Source organism: Vitis vinifera, chromosome 15 (genome assembly GCF_030704535.1).
Source record: "Vitis vinifera cultivar Pinot Noir 40024 chromosome 15, ASM3070453v1".
Taxonomy (NCBI): Eukaryota; Viridiplantae; Streptophyta; class Magnoliopsida; order Vitales; family Vitaceae; genus Vitis; species Vitis vinifera.
Genome location: NC_081819.1, coordinates 17,551,477 through 17,562,559, shown reverse-complemented (window position 1 = coordinate 17,562,559; position 11,083 = coordinate 17,551,477). Strand labels below are relative to the sequence as shown.

Below are 11,083 nucleotides of genomic sequence, written 5' to 3'. Positions count from 1 at the left end.
TCATTATTTGTACAATAATCCTACGATGTAGAGTTTTTTTTGTTAGTCAATCTTATTTTTGTATATCTTAGTCTCATTATTTGTACAATAATCTTACGATTTAGATTTTTTTTGTTCCTCGTCAGTTTATGGAATTGATCCGTTAATAGGTATCTTGATATTTTCTAATTAAAAATAGGTTTTTAAAAAGGTCAAAATACAAAAAAAAAATCTAAAAATAAATGTTTAAAATTTATTTTTGAAATAAAAAATAAGTGTATCAAAGTGTTTTTTTTTATTAATTTCTACTATGATATATCTTATTAATAATAATTTTTTATAGGTAAAATGAGTTTTAACTCATTAATATAAAAACATATGAAAAAAAAATCTCAAATGTTTAAAATTAATATTATCTTCATCTATTTAAAGTAATGCACTTTTTAATAAGTCCTATAATTATTTTCTAAAATGTTTTTTTTTACTTATCATGTTATCAATACCAATTAACAACTAAACTTTCATCCGAGTAAACCTTTCTCATCCTAATTATTATTATTATTATTATTATTATTATTATTATTATTATTATTAGCGATGACCTTAGTTATGATGTTACCTCCATTATTCATCGGAATTACGGGATGACTCCCAATATCTTAGTTTTTAATTTTTACTAACCATGAGAAAATGTTGACACATAAAAAGTGTAAACCCAAGACAATAACACAACTCGCAAAAATTGTTGGAGTGACAATAAATTGTTAGGGTTATAAACAAAGGGGATGTTACAAAGCATAGATTCGTTTTTTTTTTTTTTTACCTTTTCGGATATTCTTTGCCAGCAATAGTCACATCAAGAATTTTACATGAAATAAATTTAAAAACAATAATATATTACTTTTTATCTTTATCTCTATCTCTTGAATTGATCGTGGAACCAAAAACAAAAAAACGCCCAAATATCCACCCGCCTTAATGAAAAAAATCTTAGAAAGACGTTTTTTCTTAGTAAAACTTAAACTCATTTAAAGTCCACTAATGTTCATACTCTTCAAACTATCTCACTTTTATTATGAGATGTTTGTTTAGGAAGTTAAAAAAAAAGTTTCAACTCTTACTATGGGGTCTTTGTTTATAGAGAAAAATATCCAAATAATAATAATAATAAGACATATAAAGGAAGATAAATATTTCTGTGGAATAGTCTAGTTATAAATGTGTTGATGATGTGGGACAATTAAAAGAGATATTTTAGGAAATAATTATATGACTTGAAAAATAAATAAATTTCAAATTATTTTTAAATAAATGAAGATAATATTAATTTTAAAAAATTAAAGGTTGTTGTTTTCATATATTTTCATGTTTTTATTTTATATTCCCTTCTAATATAACATATTAATATTATGAAAAGATAAAGAGTTTTTATTTTTTAATTATATATACATATTATAATTATTTTTAATATTAATAATATATATATATATATATATATATATATATATATTAGATATTTATGACATTATGTTGTAGTTTAATTGAACCAGCCTTATATCATAAATCACCAATGTATCTAGTTAATTACAATCAGTGATTTTTCCTTTTCAAGTTAAAAAAATATTGAGATTTACAAGTTTATATTATATTATTTTTTAAATTATATTTGTAACATGATAAATTTTATAAAATAAATATTTTTCAAACTTTATTTTTTATCCTACCAATAAACTAAATTAAATTAAATTCACCATTTAAATTTCAGAAATTAATTTAACATTTATAATCTACTATTAACAAGAAAAATTTTAACCATTTCAATTTCCGAAGCAAATTTCAATGCAAATAAATTTTGAGCACTTACTAGACATTAAATTTTTAGTAATTAATTTGCAGTCCATCAACTATTTCTTATTTTCCCCCGACTACCTAAAATGATTTGCATAGAGGTGCGTGACGTGTACTCAGCAGTGCAGGTTGGCAGAGACCAGATGATACACGTCAGAAACCACCTAAAAGAGAGTGACGTCAGTTTCCCCACATCGGGATTGTTTCATTGTCGATTTGCTTCGTGAATCGTGACTCACCGCATCATCCCATCCTTTCCTTCATCCACATCATTTTATTATTATTATTATTATTACTATTTTTACTTTTTACAATTTTAAATATGAAACTACTTTTAAAAAAATTATTTTTAAAATGAAAAAACAAAAACCTTAATATTCGTCCATTTATTTATTTATTTATTTATTTATCATCTAATTAAATATTTAATTAAAATATTAAAATAGCAGTAATTTGCTAATTCCTTTGTTTTTTTTTGGGTGATATTAATTATATAAAGCAGTGATGGGTGATCTGTCTCATCACGAAAAACTGCATGCTATGTAGCTCATATAATCATCTTCTTCTTCAATCGCCACTCTATTCATCACAGGGAAGAGTCCCCATTTCTTGATTTGTTATAGTTCAGTCTCACTCAGGTATTACTGATTTCATGGTTTCTTTTATCAATTCCCACCAGTCACCACCTTCTCTGCAAAGTCTTTTCATTTCTTTTTTTTTTTTTTTTTTTTGTGGGGGGGGTTGGTGTTTATGGAAATAGTGGAACGGTCTGCTTTGTTTTTTTATTCTGTTTTTATGTTTCTTGAGATTCTGAGTCTTGGGGTTTTGGATTTTGTTTTGTGACATGTGTGTGTGGCCTGTGTGGGCACTGAGAAAAACAGGGCAAAAAGAAAAGAAAAGAAAAGAAAAGAAAATTTCTAACCTTTTATGTTTTCTGCTGTTTGGTTTATGAAAACCCAACTCGGCTCACTTGGACTAAGTGTATATATTTTTTAATTTATTTTTATTTGGGAAATTAAAGAAGAGGGTGTTAGGTTCCGAAACTTTATTTTCTTTGGGTTTCTGGGCAACCTAACAGAGGGATTGGTTATTTTCTATGTTGATGGCATGTGGTTGTGGAGGGTTTGTAAGAGTGGTTGCATTGCAGAAGAAAGAGGACCAGACCATGATTCCTGGTGGGGTTGTGTTGAAGAAAGTAGTGGAAGATTTGATTACGATGAGAAAGAATTGGAGGATGTATGAAGGAGGAATAAGGGATAATATAGATAAATATTTGGTGGGTCCAAGGGATGCTCTTCGGTGGTATAATCCATTGTCTTCTGGAATTTCACGATCCCAATATTAAAAAAATAAAATGAAATTGAGGAATTGGTTGTATGTATATCTGTTGTATGATTTGATTTGTTGTTTCAATTAAGATTTAACAATTAGCTCCCATACCCTGTGCCATGTACACAAGAAATGGTGGACAAATGGTTGTCCAGATTTTTCTGTGTTAGGTATGATCATATGAACAAGGATTGTATACGTGGTTTGGGAAATTAGAATCATTAGCCCTGGCCGCTTGCCATACATAACTCTGCTCTGTTCCGGGATTGAAAGAGAAGCATCGAACACAGAAGTGGAAGTATTACAAATCAAGCACATACTGGGAATTTTTTTTTGGGTCTCTATCAGATTGTGTTATTTTTTGTCCATGTTATGTGTTTGTGTGGTTTATTTGTTGTTTTTCCAAGCACATCTAGATTTTCTATTGAAAGAAAAGCGAGGGATATTGTTTTTTAGTTAGAACCTTTTTCTTGTTTTTCCATGGTAATCATGTTTGCTCAAGGAAAAGTGACCAAAAATGTTCATATCATGCTATATCTTCAGAACATTCCAAGGCCTTTCAAATTATAAACCTAATCAACAAATTCCCTTATCCCATTTCTTTTGATGAATCGGGAAGTGATTTTGTTGTTTTGTTTCAAATTCACAGGTATGAGGAATATTGCAAGGAAGGGAATTCATTACTGGCAGAAACTGAATGCTGCAAATGTCCCAGCTGAGTTGATAGAAAATGGCCAAAATCGTGTTATAGATGCTTCCCTTACTCTTATTCGTGAGAGGGCGAAGCTTAAGGTATATCCCTTTTTTTCGGAACTATTCTTATTGGGATGTAGTTCTTTTATGAAGAAGGGTGAGAACAATATCTTACCCTAACCATTTTAATTCAGCAACATTAATTTTGCTTCTGGCTATCCCAGTGTAGTAAATCATGTATCTTTAGTTATCATACCAGCTTTCAGCTCTCTTGGTGCTAACTTTATGCGCTTCTTGGCCTTCCCTTTCCTGCCTATACTTCTCAATTCTCATGACTCGTGAAATTCACTTTTCCCATCGTCACCCTCAATTTCCTCCATCATACATTTCATAACTACTGGGGTTGCTCCCTTGTTTTCCCAACTTGTGATCTTAGTAGGTTGAGATTTGAATACCAGCCCCCTTGCTTCCTGAACTTATGATCCCAACTGTCCACCATCTTGACATCCTCATTTGACTATGAATTATCTTGATCATGTGATTGCTTTATTGTCGACATAATGTAAAAGTTTGATTCCTTCAATTCTTCTATTAGATGATTTTGATCATGGGATATAAAAGATGCCATAATGAAAAGGTTTCTGTTGGTTTTCTTTAGGGGGAGCTTGTGCGAGCTTTAGGTGGTGCTTTAGCCTCATCATCTCTTCTTGGAGTTCCTCTAGGACATAATTCATCATTCCTTCAAGGGCCAGCCTTTGCTCCTCCTCGTATAAGGGAGGCAATCTGGTGTGGCAGCACAAACGCCACAACTGAAGAAGGTACACACTGTTGTCTGCCCTTGGACAAACAACTATAACTTTAGATAAAATTATTTGGCAACTGTAGAGATTATCTGCTTGATGCACTCTCATGTTACCTTAACAAAAGGGTAGTCTTATACTAGTAGTCTGATTATGGTGAGTCATTCTAGCAGATGGAGACAGTGTGGTATGTGATATGGGTTTAGATGAACTCCCAATCTAGGGTTTTAATTAGGAACATACATTAGTCTTTTCTGAACAATTATTTGTTCAAGTATGTGTGTGTTAGGAAGACAGAGGCAGGGAGAGAACTAGTAGTGATAATATTGGAGGTTTTTTTAATAATTGTGCCATTATTTTACCACAAAATATTTTTGGGATGCTTAATACTATGTATTCTCCATATAACTTGATGTTGTTTGAGTGATGCAGGGAAAGAATTAAATGATCCACGGGTGCTTACTGATGTTGGTGATGTCCCTGTCCAAGAGATAAGAGATTGTGGTGTAGATGATGACAGGTTGATGAAAATTATAAGTGAGTCTGTCAAGCTAGTGATGGAAGAAGTAAGCCATATCTTGCTATATGTTTCTACTATGAGTAATTTTATGGTTTTTTTTTTCTATCACAAATTCTGCAGAACATCAGTCTCTTTAACAAGGAATTTGGGGTGATTGACCTAGCACGATATACAGCTTAGTTTCTTTTTAAAAAAAATCCCCTCTCACTCTCCTTTTCTCTTTCTTCTTGGTTTTTATGTCGGATATTCTTGTTCAACCTCGAATGATTTTCCTGGCTTTCCTATTCCATATGTGTGCATGCACACACACTGACACATATTTATGTTTGTATATATGTATGCATATGGATATCAGAGGTTCCTCCTTACCATTAATCAGATGAAGTTTCCAAACCTGAATATTTTTTGCCTTCATGCCTTATCAGTTCTGATGTTTTCTCTGTGGTAACCTTCAACAGATTAAGCTACCTGGAAGCCAAAATGTTATTCTGTATTTGGGAATCCTTTGATGTCTAATTCATCTCGAAAAAACCATGAGGAGATCCCTTCCTCACACAATTTTACCCCATGACCTGAGAAAATAAATAGAAATGTATGCGTAAGCTTAACCAAAGACATCTCTTCCACTACAAAAAATTCTATGATGCTTTCCTTCCATATCAGTCATGACTCATGATAAACATAACTTTTTGAGCAGCCTGTGAAATTTAGTAATTCTTCTTTTTACGGAACTGCCATTCTAATCATGAAAGAGCTCTATGACTGTCCCAGGCATGACCTAGTGTACCAAAAGGAAAAGAAGAGAGTGCACTTCTGCCTCGACACTAGGACTCCACACCCCTTCTTTCTCAAACATACAATACCTGTTTGGGAGAACCTTCCCTCCTTTTTAACTTATTTTATTTGTTTGAAGGTTTTTTATTTAGACCAAGTTTCCCTGCTCCTTTGTGAAGTTCAATAGACAACAACATTGCTCTTGAGTAAAGATGTTTGAAGTGTGTCGTGATAAAATCTGTTTGATAGTTCTGTGCATATTTCTGCTTCAATTTTGTTTAGTAGATGAACCTCGGTTCTTATGGTGTTTGTTGTCTTTCAGGATCCATTGCGCCCATTAGTTTTAGGTGGTGACCACTCAATATCATTTCCTGTTGTAAGGGCTGTGTCTGAGAAGATTGGGGGTCCTGTAGATATTCTTCACCTGGATGCCCATCCTGACATTTATCATTCCTTTGAAGGAAACAAGTATTCACATGCATCTCCCTTTGCCCGGATCATGGAGGGTGGTTATGCTCGACGGCTTTTGCAAGTAATGTTTACACTTTAAAATCTGTTCTGTCTATAGCAGAGCACAACTGACTCAAATAATGATCTAATTCAAATGTTGTGACAATCATTTTACTCAATAAAAGAGCTGCCCCTTTTCTTCTCATTGTAATCATTGAATTTGTAATGCCACATTTTCAGGTTGGTCTTCGATCCATTACAAGTGAAGGCCGTGAACAAGGCAAGAGATTCGGTGTGGAGCAATATGAAATGAGAACGTTTTCAAGAGATCGACACATTTTGGAGAACCTGGTCTCTCTCTCTCTCTCTCTCTCTCTCTCACACACACACACACACACACACACACACTCATACGCACACATACACACAAAAGAGGCACCCGTGTTAAAATATGTACATAAGTGATATATACAAATATCTCATTTTTTCAGGAGAAAAAAAGGCTATCCATTGGTATGTTGCTCTGCCCAGCAACTGACATATGTTTGAGAGCTGGAGATATGATTGTCTTGTAAAAAGTTATGTATGTGCTGCAAATGTCAAAATTTTTGGTCAAATCTTTTTAAATTTCTAAAAGAACTGTCAATATATGCTTGTAAGTTTGAACCAAAACTTCTAGATTGGTTATAAGTTTTAGTATTTTAAAGAAATTTTAGATTGTTTTATAAGTAAATTTTTTAAAGAAAGCATATGATTTCTGAAAATAAAATAATATCAGTGGCATAAAGGATTTCTTGAGTAAAGACATACTAATTTCTTCAAAGAAATTGCAACTTCAAAAACCAACTTATTGTTTTCACATTTAAGAAATATGTTGTGGAGGATTAGGTGCTTACCTTATCTTTTTTAGCCCACCAATAGGGAATTGGAAGTTTGCTAATGAGAAACGGGAGTTTACCCAATGATGCAGAAATTAGGGGTTGGAGAATTGGCCAGCCATATTCATTGCTTTTCCCCTTTCCAGGATTAAAACATCAGATTGCATGCATATGTTGATTGGAAGTAGCAGTGATAGTTTTCCATGCCATCTAAAGTTTGCTAGAGAAGTGTGAAGTATTCTTATATGTTCTTCATTGTTTTGTCCAACAGAAACTAGGGGAAGGCGTGAAGGGTGTATACATTTCATTAGATGTGGACTGTCTTGATCCTGCATTTGCTCCTGGGGTATCTCATATTGAGCCAGGAGGTCTTTCTTTCCGCGATGTTCTCAACATCCTCCACAACCTGCAAGCCGATGTTGTTGCCGCTGATGTGGTTGAGTTCAATCCGCAACGTGACACAGTGGATGGGATGACTGCAATGGTTGCTGCCAAGCTGGTAAGAGAACTGACTGCTAAGATGTCAAAAATGAAGAACTAGTGTGCCCTCTCTGTGGGAGTTAATCATATTTTTCAATTTACGACTTACTGTTCTAGCATAACCAGATTTCTTCATCTTTCGGTTTCTTTGAAGCATTTCTGAAGGAATTAAAATGTATACCTGCCTGGCTCTCAGTGGCTTGGGAAACTTTTATAGAGCAGTTATTTCCTTGGAATAGTATTGTACTTCATCTCATGGAAGGAATCAGCATATATAAGAATAAACAATGTCATCAATCTTAATTGTTATATGAACATCTTCAAAGTTGCATTATGAGGGAATGTTTTGGTGGAAACCTTGATAATGATGAGAATTGTTCTCTTTTCTTTCTGTTTGTTTATGTTGATCCTATTATTATTTCGAACCAAGAAGCAATCTATCACATAGGTAAAATCCAAATTCTTTATGTAAATAACTCTTGTTGTAGTGTTCTGTTTTAGGGTCTCTGTGTCTTCTATTAGTGAGACTGCTACTCCTAAACTATATAAGATAGATGGATTTGAGCAGGCACCAAACCTGACCGGCTCAAGTTATAAGTCATAACCTCCATTTTACCAGTTCCATCTCTCTTCTCTAGTGATACCCTTATCAGCTCAAGGTTTGGCTTCCATTTTTCTGGTTTCATCTCTCCTCTAATGATATACACTTGTAACGATTAGAGCAGACAACAAAGAGTCCAAGATTAAGCATTGACAGTGCTGCTGAGAGAAAGAAAAACCTGTCCAAATGGCTGTCGTTTAGATTTGGAGGAACCCAACCTGGTTTCCCATTCCTCGTTGTAATCTTCATCACCAAACCCAAAATGATGCTGCATATGTAACTTCCAAAGGCAGAAGAAGACATAGATAGTCCTATCCCTAGGCTCTTCAATCCATCCGGTGTCTGTGATGTGAAGAATTCCATTTGTGCAACATACACAAATGCTCCTGATACTCCCACAAGAATGTACTGTGGAGTCTGCCAGAAAATACTAAGAGAACTCATCTCCTTCTTGCTGCCATCCGAATATTTTAGCCTCTGTTGCTCAACTAGGCCTGAGGCTAACATGGCTACTACTGCAATGGCCAAACCAATTCCTATTCTTTGCAGCTCAGTAAGAGTTTTTGGCTCTTTTTTGGTTAGTTTGAGGTATAAAGGAATAAATAGCTTGTCATAGAAAACAGTGAAGATCGATGTGCTCACAATATCAAAGACAGTCATGCTGGCCGGAGGAACTTGAAAGTGTAAGAATGTTCTATCCATGGCAGCTCCTTGCTCAACAAAAAGAGAAAGCATCTGTATGAATACTACAAAGGACCATATGGTGCAAAGTCATACATGTAGTAGCCTCAATATGCATTTCACCTCTTCAACCTGTGTGATGGGGCAAATATGCCATGGATCTGATATCAAAACCGAGTCCTCCGGGGTGATAATGGCAGCTTGGTTAAGAAACCTGTTTGATAGCAAGGAATCCATCACATTTCATGCGTTCTTTCGATCAAATGTGATCTCAAACATAAATATTAGAGATACTTACACGAAGTCATCAGTGTGGAGGATTCTCCTCATTCTACTGGTCTCCCCTTTTCTTCCATAAACTTCATGGAGCCCTCCTCCCCCATGTGAGGGTACTTGAAGATTTCTTTTTCTTAGAGAAGCCACTATTACTTGAGCAATCCTAGAAACGGGATTACCAGAAGGCTTGAAGTGCCTATATCTCCTAGTTCCACTCAAGAGCAAAACAAATGCAACAATGGCACAACTAGTAGAAATCCAGAACCCCAATGAGAAATTTCCCATACTCTCCATATAGAGCAGTACTGTACCTGAGAACAGACACCCAATGCTCAATGCAACATAGAAGTAGCTATAAAATGACGTCTTAGATTGCTTTTCCTCAGGATCCTCTTCATCAAATTGGTCTGCACCAAATGTAGCGAAAGCAGGCTCAGATGCCCCGTTTCCTAGAGCAATTAGGTAAATCACTAAATTGATATGTAGAATATTGAGACTTCAAATGGTGCGTGAGGGTCACATAGTTGCCCTATTACGCCACAACCATGACGTTTTAGTAGAAATGCATGAGTTGATACTGAAAGTAAGACAAAACCCTGCAAAAGACCAAGGCAAAACAAGAAAATTTCTGTGTTTAAGTCATTCATAAGACGATGGATAGCATACTCACAATGGTTAAAACAACCTGGAAAATGACCCAAGTGAGGTATCTTCCAAGGTAGGAGTCACTGAGAAAAGCAGCTATTAGGGAGAATAGATACACAGCTCCCATCCACCTGCTAAATGTGTCTCCTGCCTCTGCATTTGTTTGCCTCATTACAGTTTTTGAGAATGGAATCATATTCGCCTCCACCCCATAAAATGCTAGTGTACCTAATCCTTGATTCACTGTCCCAATATCAATTAGAAGCACATTTAGATGTCAACTTATCTGCAGAACTCTCAAACTACTGTGTTAGTTATACATAGGATGCCTAAATACTTTTCGGGTTTTCATCGAAAATCGCCATACTTGAAGAACTTCCTATACTAGGAAAAGAGTCACAATTCAATGAAAAAATACCCAGTAAAAACAGCCCAGATTTCCATCCACCAGTCCTTCCTCTAACAGCAGGTTTGCCATATCGATCCAGCAATCCATCTTTTGTGTAAGCAGGCCAAAGACCCTCTTCCCCATTCCCAGACTGTTGCAGCTCAAACACCTTCCATCCAAATCCAGCATTCAGAAAATCAACCAAGGACTAGTTAATGTCTATGAAATTATGAGTCATATTACCATACACCCATGCAAAACCCCATTATTGCTTGTCAAAGAACACACAGCATCTTTTCATTGATTATAATAAGTCTGAATGAAAAACAGTATTAATCATACCATATTTTCCTATCTTATTTTACATTTTTGGCTTAATTTTTACTTAATTTCCTATCTTTCATTGATTATAAAAATTTTATTATCCAAAATTTTATAATATATGTTAGGGTTTTAAAAAATAATTTCATAAATTTTAAATAAAATTAACAAAAAATAAAAATAAAAACATTTTATAAAATATATTTTTTATTTCTTCAAGAAATCAATTTTTTTTTTTGATTTGTTTATTAAAAATTTTGTATTTTTCTGTGACTCTTTTTGATAAATTGAAAATGTTATGTATTCCATGTTTTATATTATGAAGTTTGATATTTAATTCAAAAATGGTGATTTATATTAGTTATTTTAAAAAATAATTTTACTAATGAAATAATGAAATTGTTTTAAAAAATTTAGATT

General features: G+C 33.9%; 2 protein-coding genes across 2 annotated transcripts; one reads left to right on the top strand and one right to left on the bottom strand.

Moving 5' to 3' along the window:
* Positions 1–2,064: 2,064 nt before the first annotated feature.
* LOC100245397 (arginase 1, mitochondrial) lies at positions 2,065–8,085 on the top strand. The gene is made up of 7 exons (XM_010663360.3): positions 2,065–2,465; positions 3,806–3,948; positions 4,508–4,667; positions 5,082–5,215; positions 6,266–6,475; positions 6,634–6,744; positions 7,543–8,085. The coding sequence occupies exons 2-7, from the start codon at positions 3,808–3,810 to the stop codon at positions 7,810–7,812; spliced, it is 1,026 nt and encodes a 341-aa protein (XP_010661662.1). The 5' UTR covers positions 2,065–2,465; positions 3,806–3,807; the 3' UTR covers positions 7,813–8,085.
* A 348-nt stretch (positions 8,086–8,433) lies between these two features.
* LOC104881897 (protein NRT1/ PTR FAMILY 7.3-like) lies at positions 8,434–10,608 on the bottom strand. The gene is made up of 6 exons (XM_059743043.1): positions 10,591–10,608; positions 10,373–10,511; positions 9,976–10,197; positions 9,332–9,758; positions 9,157–9,247; positions 8,434–9,087 (listed from the first exon to the last, which is right to left on the bottom strand). Exons 1-6 carry the CDS (start codon positions 10,606–10,608, stop codon positions 8,434–8,436), a joined length of 1,551 nt encoding a protein of 516 aa, XP_059599026.1.
* Between the last annotated feature and the right edge of the window lie 475 nt (positions 10,609–11,083).

Coding starts and splice junctions, on each gene's coding strand:
- LOC104881897 (XM_059743043.1), bottom strand. Junction 9,759..9,975: donor GGTTGTTTTAACCATTGTGA/GTATGCTATCCA, acceptor TAATTGCTCTAG/GAAACGGGGCATCTGAGCCT. Junction 9,248..9,331: donor CTCCACACTGATGACTTCGT/GTAAGTATCTCT, acceptor GCTATCAAACAG/GTTTCTTAACCAAGCTGCCA.
- LOC100245397 (XM_010663360.3), top strand. CDS start 3,808: ATGAGGAATATTGCAAGGAAGGGAATTCATTACTGGCAGAAACTGAAT. Junction 5,216..6,265: donor TCAAGCTAGTGATGGAAGAA/GTAAGCCATATC, acceptor GTTGTCTTTCAG/GATCCATTGCGCCCATTAGT. Junction 6,745..7,542: donor GACACATTTTGGAGAACCTG/GTCTCTCTCTCT, acceptor TTTGTCCAACAG/AAACTAGGGGAAGGCGTGAA.